Source organism: Corvus moneduloides, chromosome 13 (assembly GCF_009650955.1).
Source record: "Corvus moneduloides isolate bCorMon1 chromosome 13, bCorMon1.pri, whole genome shotgun sequence".
In the NCBI taxonomy this organism is placed as follows: Eukaryota; Metazoa; Chordata; class Aves; order Passeriformes; family Corvidae; genus Corvus; species Corvus moneduloides.
In genome coordinates this window covers 11,761,295-11,783,936 of record NC_045488.1, presented here as the reverse complement: position 1 = coordinate 11,783,936, position 22,642 = coordinate 11,761,295, and the positions used below count along the sequence as shown (strand labels likewise).

Genomic DNA, 22,642 nt, shown 5'->3' with positions numbered 1-22,642 from the left:
GCTTCCTTTTTCTCTGGGAATGGTTTCACTTCAAAACTTCTAGAAATACACCGGGAGCTTATTCCAGTTAACAGATGTGCAGGTCACACGTATTATTAAGCAGCTTCCATGGATTAATGCACTGGACATGTCTTGGGAGAATAAAAGACAAATGGCTCTGGACATGGGGAAGGGAAAAAAAAAAAAAAGAGACTATGGAAGCTGCAGGTTTTGTCTCCAAAAGGCATCCGTGTGAGCTGCAGCTTTTGTCTGGCACTCTCCTCCTGGGCAGCAGTGAGCAGCAATCCCAGGATTTGGGTAATCTCCCCAAGCTGTTCAGGGGGATTACGGTGTCTGCGTGCAGGACTCGGCACAAAGGTGCCCCAGCCCCCAAAAAGAGCTCTGCTGCCACCTCAGACACGACGTGGGGAGGCTCACTGGAGCTATTCCTGCTGCCACTGAGAAATCCATTGGAAAACAAAAGGCTTCTGCTGCCTCCTTCCAACAATTCCACTGCGCCAAAAATCAGCACCAGAGCAGAGGAGCTGCCAGTGCTGGTTCAGCCTCAGCGCACACCTTCTGCTCTGAGAGCAGGAGGAAGGGCTGAGTCCCTTCTCTGAAGCGCCTTTGTTCCCCTCTTTCCTGACCCCCTGCTCCACAGTGGGCACAGGAAAGCAGGAAATAAAATAACTAGGAAAAGCTAAGTATCCATGTCAGGGAGTCAGGCTCACAAGCTGACTGATCAGGGACAAAATGACCCCAGGGGAGCAAAAACCCACCGACATCGAGACATAAAAGGTGGGGCTGAGGCACCACCATTATGGATGAGAGGGAAATTGGAGGAGAACACCTGTGGAATGCCAAGGGGAGGATGGGGGAGAGGAGAGACAAACCCAAGGGAATGATGAGGTGGTGATGGATTAAACACACACTGTGAGTGAGATAAGGAAAAGGAGAAGGAATGAGCAGTTGCAGGAATGCTGGAAGGCCCATCCCAGAGTTATCAAACCATCGACATCATCATCATCATCATCAGGGATATGGGGATGCTGTGAGCAACTTCCCACTCCCTGCTCCAGAGGGAAGAGGAGATGAAACGTTTTCCCTCTGAACTGGAGGTGAAGAGCACTCAAATTCCACAAGGAACTGGCAGGTACATAATGAGCAGATTTGAAGCTACTCAGAGGAAACAGCATCAGAGAGGGATGTTCATCACCCTGGGCAGGCCACACAAATTAAGAGGAAAGTAGAGCTGTGAATTACAATGAACAGAGACTAAATAGCTGCCTGTGTTGGATTAAAGGATTTAAATTGTCAGCTTGATGTATAATGAATGTGAAAACCCAGCACTTAATTAAATGGCACATGATAGAATAACTTTGTTTTGCTTTAAACTGCTTAAGTTATCAAAGTATTCCTTATATTTAGCAATTGTTTAGCAGTATCTCCCTCCCTGGTGAGATCCACCGAGACACTGGTCATTACCCTGCGTTCAGCTGTGGAGGAAGAGGGATTTTTTTAAACTTTTTAAATTTCTGTTGGTCTGTAATTTGAATTTTCAATCATGGCCAGTGAATTTTTAGCAGCTGAATGCTGCAGAGCCCCAAGGATGATCTACCAGGGGCTTTAAGGATCCCACTGTCAACACCTTGAGACCAAACCCAGGAGGTTCTGAGGAGTTCTTCCTACACCACAGACTCATCACCCCTAAAATGACCCCTATTAACTCCTCCCCGTGGCTGCTCAGGTGTGAAAGGGGTGAGACACCAGCCTGTGCCTGGGTCTCGCTTGTGCCAAGCAAAAAACTTCATCCTCCTCACCTGCCTTGAGGAGAACACAGGAAATCTGTTCTGCCACTGCATTTTGGCAGCAGGAACCAACTTAATCCTTCAACCTGGCAAGGAGAACTCATGGAGTCACTCTGTGCAGCATAAGGACAGTCAGGATGGAAATCACATGCTCAGAGGCAAAGGATCCCCACCAGGGCTCCTGAATCACCTTCTGAAGGCACCACAGAGAACAGGAGGGCTTAAAGGCTGATTAAATAATTAATTAATTAAATAAAGTTGATTAAGAGCACTGCTCCATCCAGCAGGGCTGATGGGAAGGAACGGTGATAGGAAGGAATGTGACCACACGGACCTTCAGCAAATTCTTTTTTTTTCCCCTCACCCCACTCAATTTATCCCATCCTTTCACACAGATCTGTACAACAGAATCCTGGAATGGTTTGGGTTGGGAGGGACCCTAAAGCTCATCCAGTGCCACCCCTGCCATGGGCAGGGACACCTTCCCCTATCCCAGGGTGCTCCAGCCTGGCCTTGGACACTGCCAGGGATCCAGGGGCAGCCACAGCTTCTCTGGGCACCCTGAGCCAGGGCCTCATCACCCTCACAGGGAGGAATTCCTTCCCAATATCCCATCCATCCCTGTCCTCTGGCACTGGGAAACCATTCCCTGTGTCCTGGCCCGCCATCCCTTTAGGCCCTGGAAGGGGCTGTGAGCTCTCCCTGGAGCCTTCTCCTCTCCAGGCTGGACAATCCCAGTTCCCAGTCCTTCCTCACAGGACAGGAGTCCCATGCCTCTCACCATCCCATGAACCTCCAGCCTCCCATGTGTTGGTCATTCAGAAGGAAGTTTTCCTTAATCCCAGAGTCCCTGTGCACAGGGATGGTTTGGAGGAGCAGGAGAGAGGAAGCACCCTCCTTCCACACGAGCACACAGACCCTGGAGGTGCCCCAACGTCCCAATGAACACTTGAATCAGAGATTTTTTTACACACAATCAAAAACTGAGAGACAAAAAGCAATCCAAGTACTCACAGCCACTGCTATCCTTCCGAGAACGTGTTCTGGAATTTTTCTATAAACATCCAAAGAACCCCCTGCAGGGACAAACAGCACGTGCTCAGGTGATGCCAGATGAAACAGTGCCCCAGATTTGAAGCCCCAAGGGTTTTCTAGGCCTTGGTTATTAATAAAAACACCATCAATGCTAGAACAATAACTGTGTCAGAAATAACTGACCTTAAAAATCTCCCAAACTCTGCATAAACACATGCAACAGCACTTGGAGCTCTTTTTACCACATTCCTGATTTTTTTCTTGCAGCATTAATATTCAGAAAACAGCAACAACAAAACATTAGAAAACCTCCCAGTCACAGGTCAGAATATCAACATAGAGAACTCCAAACCATGTGAAAAAATGTCTTGGGGATAACAAAATCATCCCAAAAAGCAGATTCCAAGGTCCAAAGTATCCCAGCTCTTGTCCCCAAAGGCTGGTGCTACCACTCTGTGGTATCCAAGATGGTATTTCCTCCTGACATCACACCAGGGATGGTTTCGTTGTGCCCATACTGACGCCTGAAATGAATTCCTGGAGTTCCTGGGGAAGCAGGGTAAATTTTCCCAGTAAATCCAGAATGGGAACCAACGTGGCACAGCCCTGTCAGCATCACCCATGCTGGGACACCAAGAAGCCTCATTGCCTCTAACAGCCCTACAGGCATTCCCAAGGGATTGGGAAGTGTTACCTCCCTTCTCCTCTGCAAAAACCACTCGTGACCAAACTGGCGTCCAAAATGTCCCCGGGGCGAAATAAAAATTCTTAAGGTAAGAAAATAAATTCAAAATTGAGAACTAAAAATCTCCAAGCAGAATGGCCAACAAAGTAAATAAATGGACAAAGAAACTGCAGGCAGAGAATTGCTGCAAACTGAAAGAGAGGAGGTTGGGATGAGATATTGGGAAGGAATTGTTCCCTGTGATGGTGGGGAGGGGCTGGGATGGAATTCCCAGAGGAGCTATGGCTGCCCCTGGATCCCTGGAATGTTCAAGGCCAGGTTGGATGGGGCTTAATTACACCACAATTCTCATTTATGCTGTAACTTCTCACTCTAATGACCAGGGGGGGGTTTGGGTGGAGGGTGTTTTTTATCCCTCGTGGTCTCCACTGTCAGAAACAAACTCTGTTTGTCTTCCCTAATGTTCCTCTGATTCCAAGTTATTGAAACTCCCATTCCTTCATTAAATTGAATCTTTCAACTGGTATTGTCCACACTGCCTGTAGATTATAATTAATCCCAGTTTTAAAAGGAAATATAAGTGCTGTGGAATGGAAATCAGAGGCTGCAGCTCCACAGCCTCTCACTGCTCATTACAAACCCAAACAGAAGGCAATCCTATGGCTGGTGGTTCCCGTTCATCCCTGTAACATATCCTTACATTTTGCACCAAAAAAAGACCTCTTCTCACACCCCAAACTGCTAAACCTGGCTGTCACAGCTGGCTCTAAAGGAACTGCTGCTGGAAAAATGAAGGAAAACACATTTTTTTGCAAACAAATGGGGAAATCTGGAGTTTTTCTGTGGAGGAAAAAAAAAAATCTGTGAAAAAAAAATTTTCCCAAATCCAAAAATGTCAGCTCCCACACGTGTACATACATCCAGGTTCAGTCTGGTCACCTGCACATCTTGTTTTCCAAGGGGAATTTAGCAGGAATTTAGCAGTTTCAAGGGAAAGAGGCAACCACGTAAGTAAAAAGCAACAGGGCATTTCACCACCTTTATTTAGGACATCAACTTTATTACAAATATAAAGGGGCAAAGCTGGAAAACCTCATTTCACATCTCTGTTGCTCTTTAAAATCAATTGGCAGGTGGGAGGCTGATCCAGGTCAGTTCAACCTCAGGGCTTTGGTATTTGCAAGCCTGGAGTTACTTGGATTTTTCCTGGTTGCAGGTGCCAGGGAAGCACCAATATGGTCCTACACATGTCCCCTGAGCACCCCAAAAGACTCAGATCCACCTGGATCCAGGTCATCCATGAAGGAAATAGCCTGTGATCTGCAGTCATGGGATATGGATTCAGGAAATATAAACTAAACCAGCCAAAAGGGCTGAAAATTTGACAAGGTTAAAGCTGTTCATCCGCAGGATGAAAAGTGGTTTTTTTCTTCTCTTTACCTGCATCCTTATGAATCAAAATTAAAAGTCTGGGGGGAAAAACAAGGCAAGGTCCCTTTATTTGCATTTTGTTCTTCCTTTAAGCAATTGCTGGTGCTTTCTGCCAGAAGGAGAGCACAACATGAGGCAGAGCAGAGGTCTTCTCCAGAACAATTCCCAGCAATTTGTGCATGGTCAGTAAACTCTGCCACGGTGCTGCATCGCGAGGGATGCACACCCTAAAGGCTGAAATATCTTCAAACAGGAAATCAGAGCATTTCTGTCCATTGTATTTGGAAAAATCCCTGGATTCTAGGAGCACAATCTGAATTTTAGGAGCGCTATTCCAGGCAGATGCTCATTTTGGCAGCAGCAGATGCTCCCTTGCTGTGTGACTACTGCTTTACACAGGCTTGTAAGTCTGAGTGTAACTGCGAGGCAGCTCAGAGAGAGGGCAAAGAGTCACCCAGCAGCACAACAGCAAAGAATTTAACTCATGGGCTTTGGGGTTTTTTTAATAAAACCTTGAATAAAATACTTTTTCATCCAGAGAATCTGAAAGAACACTGGGAACAGGGTGCAGCCATCGCTGGGAGGGAGGTGGAAGTGTAAAAAAGGGAAATAACAGTAAAACCAGATCATTTTAACAGGGAGAAAACAAAATGCACCATAAACCCTAAAGGGCTTCACCCTGCTCCCCACCAGAAAGGAAGAAGCTGCTTGACAATGTTTAATGGGCCACGTTTGGGATTTTGGCTCTGGGATCTTTTCCTGCCACAAAGCCTCCCCTCCACAGAGAATTATTTGGGAGATCTTTTCCTTCTTGATACCCAGCTTAAAGGAACCTTTGTGGAAAACCTGGCTGGGGCATAAAATCCTGGCTCCTAAGGAAATCCTGGTGGGAGGAGCACGCTCTGGCTCGATGGGGAAAGCAGAGCGCTGGGAAGAGCCCGAGACACGCAGGGACAGCATCTGTCACAAGAGCTCCCACACAGAGGCCAGCAAGGGTTACAAACCGCTGCCACCAGGGGATTCTCCCTGCCTTTCCTCCAGGAATAGCCAAGAATCCCAAGCAAAGTGCTGGGACACCTCTGCCAGGTCAGGCTGTGGGGCCGGGGATATTTCTGGGCTGAGGATTCACGTGGGGAGGAACGAGAGGGAGCTCAAGAAGGAACTCGGCACCGAGCTGGCAAACAGCTGGGTTGGAAAATAACTCCTTGCCTGGCAATTAAGAGACGATTTCCACTGCAAACACACAGGACATTGGGTTAATAGATTTCTTTAAAGGAAAAGCTGTTTTGGCTATCAAAACACTACAAGTGAGGAACAGCTGTTTTGTCAGCGAGGACAGATTGCACGGGAGGCTCAAATATCAAACCACAAATTAAGGCAGCATTTATTTCTCTTCTATTTACATTTTCCATAAAAGTAAGTGAAGTTACACACGGGGAAAGCGCAGCATTCCATGGAGAATACCCCACAATCCCAATCCCAACCTGCTCTGGTTTTTTAACTACCTGCAATGTTATTAATACTCCACATTTTCGAGTCATACTGCTGCATTTCATTCCAAAAAAAAAAAAACCCTTCTCATTTAATTACTTAGCAATCAAAAACAAACTGGATACACTACTCACCATCCATGAACTCTGTACACAATGAAATCCTGTTTTCTACAAAAAAAGCACCGTAAAATCCTATGATATACGAGGAGTCACACTGGGAAGAGAAAAGAAAAAAAGCATGAGGTTGTTTTAAAATCTGCTGCAAGAAAATTGAAGCAAGAATAATTCAAATGGTAAAATCCACATACCTTATAAAGAATTTCTAACTCTGACATTATCTGCTTCTGGAGTTCCAGGGTTATGTCTAAGGGTATGACCTGAAACAGAAGAGATACCATCTGAGGTCATATAAAAGGCAAGTGAATTACTCAAAATAAAAAAACCTGAAGATCCATGGACTAAGAATCCTCGTGGGATCACAAGAAAGAGAGGAATAGGTGGAAAGGATCTTTTAACAGAAAGGAAAGGGAAACGAAAGGATTGTCGGATAATCTTGGGATGGTTTGGGTAGGAAGGGAACTTAAAGCTCATCCACCCTTATCCCAGAGTGCTCCAAGCCCCAATGTCCAACCTGGCCTTGGATACTTCCAGGGATCCAGGGGCAGCCACAGCTGCTCTGGGAATTCCAGCCCAGCCCCTCACACCCTCTCAGGGAAGGCTTATTCCCAGTATCCCATCCATCCCTGCCCTCTGGCAGTGGGAAGCCATTCCCTGTGTCCTGTCCCTCCATGCCTTGTCCGCAGTCCCTCTCCAGCTCTCCTGGAGACCCTTTAGGCCCTGGAAGGGGCTCTGAGCTCTCCCTGGATCCTTCCCTTCTCCAGGAGAACATTCCCAGCTCTCCCAGCCTGGCTCCAGAGGGGCTCCAGCCCTTGGAAAACACCTCCGACCAACCCGACCTGGAGCAGCTCCAACCAGCCCCTCACTGCCGAGTTTATCCAGTGCCTCCCTCCTCCATCCCTGCCCTCATTTCTCATCATTCCAGCTCCTCAGCAGGACCAGAGCACCAGGGACTGCAGCCGAAGTGGGCTGCACTTCCTGAAGTTATACGTTTCCAAGATTTTCAGGGCAGACTCTCTTAACAAGGCACTGAAATCAAATTTAACACTGAATTCTTTGCCATGATTCTTTGAAGACTTGAAAACTCAATCATTAAACTCTGCTTTATAAACCAAACTGGACTCAGTGCTCTGAGCCAGGCTCAGTCTGCCCCCCACCCAATAATTCGCAGTTTAATATGTTAAGCTAAAGGGAAGCAAAATTTAGTCAGTTTGCAGAATTAGCAGAATAAATATTACAGAAATAGTGCTGACAGAACAGAACACAGGGAAGCCCATTTCCAAACACAGCACCAAAATCTGTCTCCAAGACAAGCCAATAACCTGCCTCTTCCCAGAGTTTGCTTTGGGGTTATTTATAAAAGCTGTCACTAAACTAAATTGTAAGTGTAGTACAGGGCTGCCAAGAAACGTTTAACACACTTGTCCAGATCAATAATCATTTGCCAACAATATTCACTTACATTTTTTCCAGCGTGAAAAACTTAGAAATTCATCTGCTGGGATCCCCCCAGTTGTGGTCACGGCACATCACCAGAATTCCATCTCGTCAGTGGTGTAGAATTAAAATTTTATCTCACCCGGTTCTAATCCTGGTGAGGAATTTCCCTGCAAAGGCTTCACTGACCTCAGCATCAGAAATATCCCTGACATCCCAACACCCAGGCCTGGAATGAGGAAAGGTCTGAGGCTCCTTTGCATGAACCTTAACTACAAACAGCCCCCAACACTGAGGATAACCTGGGAAAGCAGAGCTTCCCCATTTACAGGTGGTCCGGACACCAAGGGAAGGACACAGACAGCGGAATTACAAGCTTATTTCATCCCAAAATTCATCAGGAGAGATCAGCCTCACTTTTCCTGCAGAATTATTTTACTGTTTTCTTCCACCTGGAAATGTGTGGTTTGTGTGGCCCCACCTGATGTCAAGGCTGGAGGAACCTTATTTATTTACAGCACAAAAAGAGGAAAAAACCATTTACATCCCACCTTAACTTGCATTTATCATCTCCTTTTGAGTGAAATTTCCAAGCCTGTTCTGTAGAGGTAAAAAGAACTTTCAGGGATTCATGAGGTGACAGTTTCCAGCATGGGCTGGAACTGTGTTAAAGCAGAAAAAGAACCCAAAAAGTCTCCTCAGAGTCATTGCTACTGAGGAGGAAGCTGTGAATAAAGATTTGGATGCAACATCCTGGAATCCTGGAATGGTTTGGGTTGGAAAGGACCTGTTACTTCCCCATTATTTCCCTGGAATCACCTGACTCTGCCCAGGGTGCTGGAGCCTCAGGGATGTGGATGGACAGGATGGATCCAGTGTCAAAACTGGCTGAAATGGTTGAGCTGGGGAAGGATATTGGACCAAAAGGGCATTTAAAAAAAATTTAAATGACATGGAGATGCTCTGGGATTCAGCAAGGTGCTCCAAGCAATCTTCCTGATCAAGCTCCATCTTCTTAATGAAGTTTTTGCCCAAAACACAGCGATTTTGGAATCACACTGAGGCACAGGTGAACCCAACCCGTACTTCCACGGAAAAGGGTTAACTTTGGAGAGAGGAATCTACCTGAGCCCATCTCCTCTGCTCCCCACCACCCCTCCAGGACAAACAAGGCTGAGCTGTCAAGTGAAATCCAAGCAGTCAAGTGACTGAATTATAATTTACTCCGTGCTCAATTTAAATCAGTGTGAGGCTATTAAAATATCCAGTATAAATACAGCAATTCATCACAGGCTGTCATGGATGACTCCATCCATTTGCTGGAGTGGCACTCGCTCCACTAAAGGGAACCAGAGCAAAAGCACAGGTCAAATTCAGCTGCTATTCTGTTTTAATTCCCTGCTTTAATCTGGCCTGACATAATTGTCTTTTGCAGTAGGTACAACTCACAGGAAATTTGGGGGCATTACAGGCAGTATACAAATGATTAATCAAATGCTCCATTGAAATGCCAGCTAAAAGCAGTGGGAGAATGGCAAGCAGCCAGTGCACACTCACAGCTTCCACTTGGATTCCTCCCCTGGAAATAGGGAGAAGTTACTTGGGAAAAGGGCATTAAAGCCTCTGCAGGGAAAGGTTATATAAAAGATGTCATTTGGTGCATCACTGAGGGATTATGGTATGGATTTTTTAGCGTTGGGTTGTTTGGCTGAGGGATTTTCATGATTATTTACCAGCTGAAAGTATTTTAATCAACAGGTTTTTGGTTATCTTGTGCAATTAAATCTGTATATTGTCATTAGAAAAAGCCCCAAAATGCAGAGCTCTGCTTTCCCAGATCCCTCCCCTACAGCCTGATAATCCTGTGTCAAAACATTGGATCTGTGTGATGATCATGTCAAGAGGTTGGCATTGAAATCCTCTTTAGTTGCTGCTTATGTCAAGATACAAGGAATTTAATTAATTACTTTTTATTACCACATAAAATCATAATTATATATAACTATATATAATATAGACTGTCTATGATATAGACATGCTCTTTTCTATATTTCCTATATATTTTTAATAGAAACATTTAATTAAGTAATCTTTTTGATGGCAATTCCACAATCACCACCAGAGCAGCTCTCCCAACCTCCAGCTTGTCAGCACCTTATTTTTAACCACAATAATGCAAATTTTGATTAGTATCTCTCTGAAATCACAGAAAATGAAATAAAATTGAGAGTGAAAGGCCCAACACGAGCAGAACCTGCCAGAGACCCCATTTCCCAAATCTCCAGGATGCTCATTATCCACCAGGACTCCCCAAACCTGCAGACTCCAAGGGAAAAAGGAGGTGAAATTGCTGGGAAAAGGGTTTTGCCACAGGGAGGTGATTTCAATTAACCTTGCAAAGGGTGAACTTGTCCCTCCTGCCTGAATTCCCAGAATTTCCTGGCGCTCCAGCTCCTCTCCAGGCAGCTTCTGAGGGCACCTCCAGCCCCAGACATGGATGGAGCTTGGAAAAGCCCATTTGAGGAAGCAGTGGAGCTTTTTTAGATCCATATTGAAAGCTTTAATTATAAAAAAATAATATTTATTACAGTTTCCATCCTTTTGTGCCTGTCACAACTCAGAGAACTCCTGTCTAACCATTCCTGACAGGTTTAGGAAGGTTGGACACCACTTAAAAAGGCTTTTCAAAATGACTTTTTCCAAAACTTTTTTAACCTTCTATAATTAGAAGTTATTAGGATGTTATTTCTGTGCTTTCCACAGGTGAAGACCCATTTCAAATCCAGCAGGAAGAATTTGCTTCCCTGCAATTCACAGGAAAATCAAAAGCCTTTTTTTTTTCTGGGATGAAGGGATTTCTGTGATCCTCAGGAAAAGCCAGAACTCAGGCAGAAGCACATTTTTATAAATTCCACATGGCTGAAACCACAACCTGAGCCTAAATCTGAAGTCAAACCACACAAGTTCTGCCCAATAAATAGAAATATTTCATTCAAATCTTGTATAACCTTTTATCTTGAAATTTCATTTCACTCCAATCCTGCTTTAAGCACCCAGCTCCCATCATTCCTCCTCCCGCCTTCCTCTCCCATTCCTTCACTTTACCTCAGTTATCCCAGAATTTAAGGATTAGAGGATGGGAAAAGAAATAAAAACCCATCTCCCAGATTTTTAAGCAATTATTCCATAAAGAGTTTCATTTTTAAACAAGCCTTTTTTTAGATCACCAACTATTAATAGGAATGGCACAAATGCAAGAATTTGTTTTTCCAAATCTCCGCTGCTTCGAGTTTCAACAAAATTGTTCAGTTGAAAAAAATCAGATCTATGGAAAAATTACCTCTTTTTTGGATTATTTTTGTGCACATGAACTATTAATAATTTCATTTACAAGCATAAATTAATTAACAGATTACATCCAAGAGCTGCCACGCTGTTGCTATTATTTTATCCCAGTTTTAACTGAATTCCAGTGAAAATTGGGATTTATCTGATCACAAAATGCTTCAATCTCCAGGTTTAACCCAAGCAAGGAGCCCAACTGCACTTGAAACATCCATGGAGATGTCAAGATGTGGGGATTTCAGGCAATTCCCTGTGGGAAAACCCTGGATTTTGGGAAGCTGTGCTCATTGGGAATGACTCCATTTACAGGCTGGGGTTTTCCTGCATAGATTAATGCAATAAACCAAACTGAGATCCAAAAATCAGAGGGAAGGGAGGGAAAGCAAGGTCAGGAAAAACTGGAAAGAAAGAAGATGTCTGGAATCTCTTACCTTCACTGCCAGGATTTTTCCACTACGGATATGATATGCCCTGTGTGAGGAAAAAATGCAATAATTTGAGATCATATAAAATTCCCCCTGTAAGGAAGTGCAATACAAATACACTGATTTCACAGGAAAGTGACTTTTGGCTCACAGATTTTATGCAAAGCCAATTTTATCCAGCATTTCTAAGGGAAAACAGAGGAAAATACGGGATCAAAAATATATTTACAAGGGAACCATTCACCAGGCTTGTATCTTTATTTTTGATACAAAATATACACATTGAAGGCTTTGATACAGCAGAAAAATAAACTATAAATGGGAATTTAACAGAATCATTTAGGTTGGAAAACGCCTCCAAGATCACTGAGTTCAACCTTAAATCTGAGTTAAACCTTGAATTTATCCACTTCCCCATTTTCTTGCAATGGAATTAATTAAGATTATAACCATCACTCAGAATTTTCATGGAAAATCAGGATTATTTCACCAATCTGCCAGTCCTGTGGGTATTTTCAGAGACAAGCAGCTACACCAATTAAATTGAATTAAAACAGATTATGGCCAATTCTTTCTCATAACTTAAGGACCCACAGAAAATATCAGCAAAATTAAATTTCTGCATTTATTTTAAGATTTCTTTTAAGATTAGTGGGTGCATATAAAGGTAGAAAGAATTATTGGTAATGTTTGCAGGCACCCAAAAATAATTTTCCAGGGTATTTCAACAGCAGGTTGTCTTCATTTCTGAGGAGAAACACCCATAATTGGCTATTTAACAATGACTTGAATATTCCCAACCATGAACACGTGAGAAAATAAAGGCAGGTAAAAAAAAAAAATCTCCTCAAAATCCAATGTAATTTTGCATAAAAACAAAACCATTAAAGGTTTTCCTCTTCACTGGTTTTACTGTTTCACCCTGATTTATGGCACTAGGCACAGCAATGTCAGAGATGTGGCACTAACCTTACAGAATTATAATATTTTACCACTCTCTATCTCTAGCAATTATTACTGAAGAAGAAAAGCTTTAATAGTTGGGTTTTTGCATGTAAAATCACCCAGAGACAGGGTGAGGCTGTCGTTTAATCTTATTTACAACCCTGAGAGCTCCCCTAATTTCTGGTAATGGCTTGGCAGTTCCTAAAAACTTCACCTTAATTTAATAACTCTTGGATGAACATTTCTGTAACCGAGTGGCATTGGTTTTTAGGGGGAAGAGTTTAAAAAGGCAGAGGGGGGAAAAAAATCACTGTAGAAAATGAGATCATCCATGGGAGCTCTGATAGAGCAGGAGCTGAATCCACGAATCCACGAGCTCTGCTGTAACTGGGGATGAACCAACAGTGGCAAAACATCCTGGGCTTAAGATGAGCAGGAATGATAAGGGATGAAGAGGTTGGGAAAAGATGCTCAACGTCTGTTGGCTTAATAGGGACCTCACTGGACAGTTTAATTAGCTCGTCAAGAACCTGATCCTTTTTCCATAGGAGAGATCTCCTGTTTCCGAGTGAATTAAAAGGGAAGACTTGATTATTTAATTATGATGCACGCTAATTCATCCGTGGAAGTTTGGGTTCAATTTCCAGCAGAGGGCAGATACCTGGTTTGGTTTACAGAGCACTGACAGCACCAATTTAACATTTAATTATCGCTGGGAATTGGATCACAAAGGAGCAGGAGCCCGTGGGCCGGCGTGGCCGGGGCCTTTGGGATGCCAGGCTGCCCAGCAGGACAGGAATTTGTTTACTCCAGGCTGATCCAGCATCTCAGTTGTCCTGCCCTTGCCCAGCACAATAACTGTAAAGTGATTAATGAAGTTTGAATGGGAGCTTTGGTTACACCAAAAGACAACCCTACACCTCTGCGGTGTTTTAATTAACAGCTAACACTTCAAATTAGGCTGGAGTTGCTGCAGTAATTACCCCTTCCAATGAGTGTGGAGGGAAAAAGGGTTTTCTTGGATGTTATGTGGGACTGGAAGGTGGAATTGATCATTTTGGTTACAGCCAGCACCGCTAAAGCCTGAATTTAATACCTTTATGCAGCTTCTAAGGAACGGACTAAAAAAATCCCACGGGATAGCAAGCACAGCATGAGGAAAACCAGACTTTTAGTAAATTTATGGATGTCTAGGAGGAGATTAAACCAATATTCCCACTCAAAGTCTCATCTCAAGGGTCATCTCCCAGGTTTTGGTGCCACCTCCAGAAGTGAAGCAAGCAAACCCATCAGAGAAAAGGAGCAAAATTCCAAAGGTTCCTCAGCAACTTGGCACACTTCAGGAACGCACTTAAAATCTTCCAAGATGGCAGGAAAATTCCTAGAAACAGCTCAAAACAGCAGCTCCCCAGTGCCAGGGACGGGTTTGAGCAGTGCCCAGCAGTGAGGAGAAGGGGATGCTAAACACCACGCTGGGTTTTGGGGGGGGTCTCCCTCCCCGCTCCTGGCACAGGAGATGGAGGCAAACACAGAATCCTGGAATGGTTTGGGTGGGAAGGGACCTTAAAGCCCATCCCATTTCACCCCCTGCCATGGGCAGGGACATTTCCACTATCCCAGGGGGCTCCAATCTCTGGCCTTGGACACTTCCAGGGACCATCTCCTGGTGGGAAGTTCCCCCAGTGACACAGAGCTTGGCTTGAAACCATCACACGTTGTCCAAGGAAAGGACAGAGACTCCAACGCTGCCTGGCTGAACATTCCCACTGGGGAACAGAAATTTCAGTCTCTCCCTCCACATTCCCACCAGAATTCATTATTCCAAGCCCCTGCATCCATTACAGTGAACAGCTCCTAAGCAAGACTGGCACAGTTGTGTCCAATATTTCACCACCCTTGGCTACAAACCACATTCCGAGACATTTAAAGCCCTGAAGGGCCCCACACGAGCCAAGCCCTTCAGCAGAACTTTGTCTCCTCCACTCTGGAAAAGCAGAGCGTCCCTCAGGGAGGGCTGCAGAGGTGGCGTGGCCAAAACCGGGGTTATTTTGGGGAATAAATACGAGAGATGCTGTGTGAGCAAGCACCGTGCTTGAACAAAGCCCTCCAGCTAAGCCACGAAAACTTGTGATGGACTGCGGAGAGTGCATCCCTTGTGTCCCAGAAAATACAAATCAATATCATGGAAAACTAGAATAGGGCTTTGGGGGATCTGCCAACCCTCAGCATCTCTCCCCCCACCCCGTACAGGAGATGTGTTTCTACAGGAAAGCAAATGAAAAACGGGAAGCATCAGAAGCAGCTGGGTTGCGTTTTAAGGAGAAAAGGGGAACGGAAATCCACATTACCTGCTTTGTTCTTCCTGAGGTAAAGAAAACCAAGGAGAAATGTCAGGGCTTTGGGCTCTTCGTAGAATAAACCCCTGCCCACCCTAATATTTGACGCTAAATACTCGGTACACCGAATACGATGAGTTTCTACTCAACACAGAAGGAAAACAAACCCAACTTCAGAGAAAATGTGCCAGATTCTTAATAAAGAGCTAATAAATTCTTAATAAATAGCGAAGATGGCAAACAAAATATTTCTCTCAGACCAACAATTTTACATCCTCCCTGTGAGGAATTTTACCTAAAGCACAGTGGGAGCTGCAGGATGCTGTGGATGCGGGATAATTCTTTCCAGTGCAAGCAAAGAACCAACCACAGGTTGCAACCTGCAGGCAACTCAAGGGAAACACTAATTTTCAATTTTTTTTCTAATTTTTAATTGCAAAGCCCTTGCCCACATGTGAGTGAATCAACAATGGTCACATCACGAGCAGGGGCTGAGTTTGCAAAGATCCCCAAGCTTTTTCCAGCAGCTTTTCCCATCAAACACAACTTCTCACTACAAGCTGAGTTTGGTATTATATTAAATCTCAAAATAAACACAGTCTCTACCTAGACACCAAAATCCATTCAAATTATCCTCTCATGCTCAGAACAGCACCAAAGGAGCCTGGAGCAGCACAGGATCTGCTTCCCATCTGCTCCCTCTGGCCACCAGGATACATCCTTTCATTTTTCCCCACAACAGCCACGGGAACAACTTCTAATCAATAAGATACTCCTTGGCAAGCCTAAATGATTCAAGGGAAAGCCATGACCTGTCTGCTGTGCCAATGAGCCAGCCCTGTCCCTTCCCAGAAATATAACCAACATCAGCAAAGATGACAAAATGATGAACTGACAGACAGAGACAGCAGCGATGGGGCTGCAGGATCCAGGGATGCAACACTCCCCTCCAGCCTGGGGACACCTAAGGCTGGTGCCACAAGGGGCTTGGGACAAGGGATGGAGGGACAGGACACAGGGGGTGGCTTCCCAGATGGGATATGGGGAAAAATTCCTCCCCAGCATGGAGATTCTCTGCCTCTCCCATGCCCTGTCCCAGTGCTGCAGTACTGGAGCTCCTCCTTTCTTGCCAAGAGCTTTCTCCTGAGGTCCATCTGAACTTGCCAAGGTGGCAGCTTCAGGCCACAGAGTAAAACTAGAAGTGAATATTCTGCTTCCTTTCTCCCGATGCTTTTCCTCCTACTTCTCACCTGGGGATGAATGCATTACCCACATTTGTTAAAAACAGCAGGAGATAATTTCCCTCAAAAGGGTTGGGAAATATTGTCCCATTTCCCCACAGTTTACTCCCGGCACTGCACTGAGGAGCTGCAGAGGAAGCTCTCCAGACCCACTGAGACAAACACCACCACACCCCAAAGGTCTCTGGTGCCACGGCAGAGTGTTTCCAAACAGAAATAAGAGTTTTAAGCTTCCTATTTGAGCTCAAAAGTGACCAGAAAAAGCTGTGCTTGTAGCAGGCCACACCTTCAGATGTGAGGGCGCAGAGGGAGTCAAACCGGACATTTATGAGAAATAACCGAGAGCAAAAAGCTGCGTCGGTGTCGTGCACAGGGACCTCAGCCCTGCAGCACAACGTGCCAGCCACCAGCTGCAAACTCCACGCAGCAAATCACCCCCACATTTGCTTTACTGGTCATTTTCTCCTTTTCCCCCCCTTTTTTTGCCTGGGACTGCCGCTGTTTGTCGTGCTCGTGGTCAGACCGTGGCAGCGCAGCGACAGGAGCGTCACGTACTCCGATGGCCATCGAAAGAAAGAGATTCAAATTGTTTCTAGGAAATAACCACTTTGCCAGTTGCTGCCTCCTGCAATAGCAAACACATTAGCCTGACTCTGTGGCTGTTAAACCAGGGAAGCCAAAGTGCACAGCAGTTGGAAAAAGGAGCTTTTATGGTGCTGTGCTGGTTCACAGCACAACCTCCCCTCCCTCTGAAATGCCACTGCAGATGCTTGAGCGCTGATTGCAAAATGATTTGCTGGGGAAGTAGCAAACAAACTGCAAATAGTGGTATCTGAATGTTAAAACTTCTGACAAAGAGCACAGTTGGCACCAGAGGCTGCGTAAAGGAAACGTTGAGCAGCAATGTCTCACTTAACCCAGCTCAGTGCTGGAATCCAAGCCCAGGGAATGATGATCCCTCACCTCTTTGTGCTGGAACCTGTTCCTCTTTCCATCTGTTACCACTTAAATGAGTCTTCCTTCTCTCCTGCAGCCAAACATTCAGGGCTAACCTTTGGAAATGGGATTCCCAGCCTTTCTCTTTGTACCCATCCCACTGCCAGTCAGTCCCCATTCCTGAAAGAGACCTGGACAGGCTGGAATAAGGACGGAGCTCGAGCAAAGTGTGGTACCACCACACCTACACCAGGTCACCCAGGACCACCCAGAGCAGCTCCAGACACAGGAATGGACTCACCTGCTGGATTTAAACAGGTGTAAGGATAAAAGGCAGCAGAGCAGCCGTGAGCTCCGACTGACACGGTGTTCCCACATGGCAGAAAGCCTGCAGTGAATCCATCACAATTTTAGGAAAGAAACATGAAGCAACAGAGTGTGAGCCAAAAAGTGCATCACATTCTTTGGTGACAGGAACTAAGAAGCCAACGTGAGGGGTTGTTCAGCCTAGAGAAGAGAAGGATCCAGGGAGAGCTCAGAGCCCCTTCCAGGGCCTAAAGGGGCTCCAGGAGAGCTGGAGAGGGACTGGGGACAAGGCATGAAGGGACAGGACACAGGGAATGGCTTCCCAGTGCCAGAGGGCAGGGATGGATGGGATACTGGGAAGGAATTCTCCCCTGGGAAGGTGGGGAGGCCCTGAGCTCTCACCCCAGCTCACTCACTGCTAACAAGCACAAGTTCCCATTTTCCGGACTGCCGCTCGCTTCATCTTCCCAGCTATGGACATCCAACACAAACAAAACAACTTTAATTTAAGAATCATCCAGTTTCTAATTAAACAGCCATAGGCAGCTGGCTGGATACATTTTAATCAGTTTCAATAACGTATTGATTGGATACTGAAGCTTAAAAATTAAAAGTAAAAAGATGACCGGGGAATTGTCCCATCTCAGCCCAACAGTAGAACCCTCTGTAAATAACTCCTCTTTTAACCATCAGCTAAATGAACACTTCAATACTGCACTACAAAGTCTTCTGCAAAATTACTTTAACTAACAAGCAGAAATTTATCAGCTTCAGCCAAAATCAATGCTGAAATCAATTTGAACACTGGTTGTGTCTAAAGGGGCTCATTGGCAATTTAGGGAAATTACACCATGTAAATGCCTGTGCTTTAATTGAACAGTTTCATCAACTAGGCTGTGATTGCTGTCCATTCATTTATTTACTTTCACTGCAGCTCCCATTCTGCAGAGGAATGGGTTTTGTCAGACTTGAAGGAGGTACTTTATCTTCATTTTATGCACTTTTGTTCATAACAGATTCTATGGGGCGGGCGAGCGCCAGCCAGGGTCACAGGAAGCGAGTGACCAGCAAGCACTGGTCAGTCTTGTTTAACCCACACTGGTAGTAGATGACATCCAGTGGGGCATTTCTAACTCAGGTACTGCTGCTCCAACGCTTTCAGTGGGACTCAAAATAAACCCAAACAAGAGAAACAGAAAATGAATGCAGTCCGGGAAAGGAAATAAGGGAAATGCCTCCACAGCCACACCACAGGAATTAAGGGAGGTGCCATTTTAAGACTTCAAAGGGTCAAAGATGTGTTTTAATGCCAAACAAGCCAGTGAAGCTGCCTGTGCTTCCTTCCCTGAGCACCAGGCTGGGACAAGCACTGTGGAGAAAAGGTTGTGAGAACCTTCCCCAGGAATCCCTGGCTGGGAATCTGCAGCTCCATCCCTGCTTCTGTTACTTCTTTGCTGCCTTGGAAAAGGGATTTCATCTCTGCCTACATTTACCCTCTGCCAAAGGGCCAAAATAATCTGTGAATTAAAGTATTCTAAAAAGAGGCAAAGGATAGTTCTTGTGTTACACACGTGCTGGAGAAGAGAAGGCTCCAGGGAGAGCTCAGAGCCCCTTCCAGGGCCTAAAGGGGCTCCAGGAGAGCTGGAGAGGGACTGGGGACAAGGGATGGGGGACAAGACACAGGGAATGGCTTCCCAGTGCCAGAGGGCAGGGATGGATGGGATATTGGGAATAAATCCTTCCCTGTGAGGGTGTGAGGCCCTGGCACAGGGTGCCCAGAGAAGCTGTGGCTGCCCCTGGATCCCTGGCAGTGTCCAAGGCCAGGTTGGCCGGGGCTTGGAACAGCCTGGGACCCTGCTTTAAGGTCCCTTCCAACCCAAACCATTCCAGGATTCTGTGATATCCATAGGAAAACCAGCAACAAATGACCAGGAGAGGAACAGCTCCGGTAAGATTTGGGCTGGATTCCCACAACATCTGAGGTGCTTTAAAGAACAGACTGGGACTACAGAGCTCCTTCCTGCCAGCACCCCTGTCCTGCACCAGGGCTGTGGGATAAGCCAGGAGAAGCCAACCCTACTCAGCAAAAGCTCCTCAAGGCAACAGCAAACTCCAGTTATTCCATCACCATCCCAGCAAACGGAGCTGCATCCCCTCCACCTCCCTTCCCCACAAACACAGCCAAACCTCCTCCAGCTTCCCTGCTCCAGGCTGCCCGTGCTTCCCCAGCAGTGCCAGAGGATCCTCAGCTCCCCCCAGGGCACAGACTCCAGGCTGTGGAGCACACACAGCCCCGGCCCAGCTGTCTCCCACACTCGGTGTTTAATGTGCTAATGGGGCACCCCAAGGCTGGCCGAGATAGGGAATGAAGGGATGGGCAGATGCTGGAATGTTCAACCAAACTGCAGAATTGCTCAAGGAAATTGCTCAAACAAATTAAGCTTCCTCATTTATCCCTATTTTCCAGGCTATCCAATTCTTCGGGGGCGGGACATCATCCACAGCCACTTCTCTCCCAATTACTCAACTTAAAAGTGAAGCCTTCTGCTTTCACAGCATTTTGCTAAGATGGGAACTGATGTTCCCATTCCTTTCCTCCCTCCCAGATCCTGGTAACTCCCAAATTAATTAGGGCATCATTGGGGCTTTATGTTTATTTTGGTGTACGGAGCTTTATGCTCCTGCTGCTGGAGACTCCAACAGAACCCACGGAGTTACAAACACAACTCACACTGCAAAATAAATCCCAGGAGGCTGTGCCATGCCCTAAACACAGCTCCTGGAACATCTCACTTCTCCTTTCTCCTTGAAAAACAAAGACTAGAAAACATGAAATAAGAATAAAACATTCATTTTGCTTCTCTATAAAGGAAATAGCGACGCTTTAGACACGTCATGTGAGAAAGACCTGACAGAGTCATTATTTGCTAGAGATAAACACCTCCACTTTGTAATATTTAGGTTCAAAATCTACACAGCTGAGGATCTGAGCTCTGAATAATTTAATGGAGCTGCTCCAGGGACCAGCTGGCAAAGCACACCCACACATTCCAAATCAAATCCTCAACCTAAGGAGAGATCTCCTCAGAGCAGCCTCTGCAGCCATGGATGGAGCCCAAAGATGCAGCACAAAGCTCATCCTTCCAGTGTCTTTTGGGCTGACCAGCAAATGATTTGATCCAAGAAAAGCAATTTAAGCAGATCCAGAGATGTCCTGCCACACAGATGTTTGGGAAGAGCTTAAATTGTGCATTCTCCACCCCACCAGCTTCCATAAAACAGCTGGCAGCTGAGTTTCAAAAAATGCATAGAACTGGAGTTAAATACTCCACAGAGAGTGGAAATCAGAGCAAATGACACAGCCTACCTACAGCACCTGGCAAACAGGAGAGGAGCACACTCAGGTGCTTTCAGGATTCGTTACAGCAGATTTTATCCTTTTCTTGACAGTCTTTACCCAAGACAGGGCACACTCTGCTCACTGGGCAGCAGTGGAAGAATCGCTGCTTTCTGATGGAATATTCAATGGACAGTTTGGGCTTGTTTTATATTTTCTCACGTACTTCTGAACATGCAAGCAACCAAAAAGCAAGGCTAATTAACTGGTTTTGCCGTATCTAACACGAGAATTTTTATTGTTCCTTAATTAAGCAAACAGCGGATGAAAAGGTAGGGGGAGAATGGGATGTCAAAGAACCATAAAATCCCCTTCTTTTTAGAACGGGAAAAACATTTAGATTCAGCAAGTTCTCCCTCGAAATATTGCTATAAAGTATTGATTTTCTACCAGACTCAATTGACTGAAAAGTTGTTTGTATAGCAATATTGGCCAAGCCAATATAGTGGAACAATTTTGCTACACACAGTAATCAAGTGTATTTCTAAAGTATAATTATACTGTCATAAAAATAAAGCTAAGATACCTCTTCTCCGAGCAATAAACCAGTTGCAGCTGTAAAGAACCCAAATAAATGAAATCCATTTTCTAACTAAACATAGTCTTCCAAAGAGAACAACCCCAGCTCCCCTCTCCCCCCACCTCCAGCCAGGGGGAGCAGGAAAAGTGATCAATACTTCAATCTCAATAAACTATTTCAATAGTGCTTCATTCCCATGGAAAAGAGAGGCTGGAAAATTTTTGCTCAGCGACCTGCGACGCGCTGTCTTGTTCCCCGAGTGCTGGGAATATATCATTGCCATAATGGATATGAGTTAGGATAAAGAGCTGGGAAGAGAGGGGGAATGAAAAAAAAAAAGATAAGGATAACAACAACAACAAAAAAAGAATAAAAAGGGCGTAGACAGGCTCGTTCTTCAGCTGCAGATCAATACCCACACAGCCTCTCCTCCCCGAGCCGGCAGCCCCACGCTGCGAGGGGGAAACAGCCCAACCTCTGCAATTAATTTTACTTGACAAATGTTCATCGATTTACTGGAATAAAATATCTGTGGGCTGCTGTGCGTGGCTGGGGCAATCCAGCTACCTGTGAGTGTTCCAGTCTGAACCCCTTATTCTCTATTGGGGTGCGGATGCTCCGCTGGAGACTGAGAACTGGGAACATTTTGGGAAGGGGGGATTGCTCCAAGCTAGGGAGTTCTGCCACGGGGCTGGAGCCCCTCTGCTCTGGAGCCAGCCTGGGAGAGCTGGGAATGTTCACCTGGAGAAGAGAAGGATCCAGGGAGAGCTCAGAGCCCCTTGCAGGGCCTAAAGGGGCTCCAGGAAAGCTGGAGAGGGACTGGGGACAAGGCATGGAGGGACAGGACCCAGGGAATGGCTTCCCACTGCCAGAGGGCAGGGATGGATGGGATATTGGGAAGGAATTCCTCCCTGTGAGGGTGTGAGGCCCTGGCACAGGGTGCCCAGAGAAGCCGTGGCTGCCCCTGGATCCCTGGAAGTGTCCAAGGCCAGGTTGGACGGGGCTTGGAGCACCCTGGGATAGTGGAAGGTGTCCCTGCGCATGGAATGGGATGAGCTTTAAGTTCCCTTCCCATCCAAACCATTCCAGGATTCCATGATAATGTGTAAAACACCCACACACAAAACCAGTGCCCGTTCCCTGGAGCAGGCTGGAATGACTCCTGCACTGGGAAGGATTCTGAAGTCACTGCAGCTGCTGACTTTA

The 22,642-nt window shown here is 45.7% G+C and overlaps 1 protein-coding gene across 2 annotated transcripts in view; it reads right to left on the bottom strand.

Moving 5' to 3' along the window:
* MAP2K5 (mitogen-activated protein kinase kinase 5) overlaps positions 1 to 22,642 on the bottom strand; it is a 119,898-nt gene that overhangs the window by 70,747 nt on the left and 26,509 nt on the right. For both annotated transcript variants that reach the window (XM_032122633.1, XM_032122634.1), the window contains exons 9-12: positions 11,762 to 11,801; positions 6,740 to 6,808; positions 6,564 to 6,645; positions 2,802 to 2,863 (exon numbers count right to left, since the gene is read on the bottom strand). In XM_032122633.1, coding sequence (XP_031978524.1) covers positions 2,802 to 2,863; positions 6,564 to 6,645; positions 6,740 to 6,808; positions 11,762 to 11,801 — 253 coding nt within the window. The remainder of the gene's footprint in view (positions 1 to 2,801; positions 2,864 to 6,563; positions 6,646 to 6,739; positions 6,809 to 11,761; positions 11,802 to 22,642) is intronic.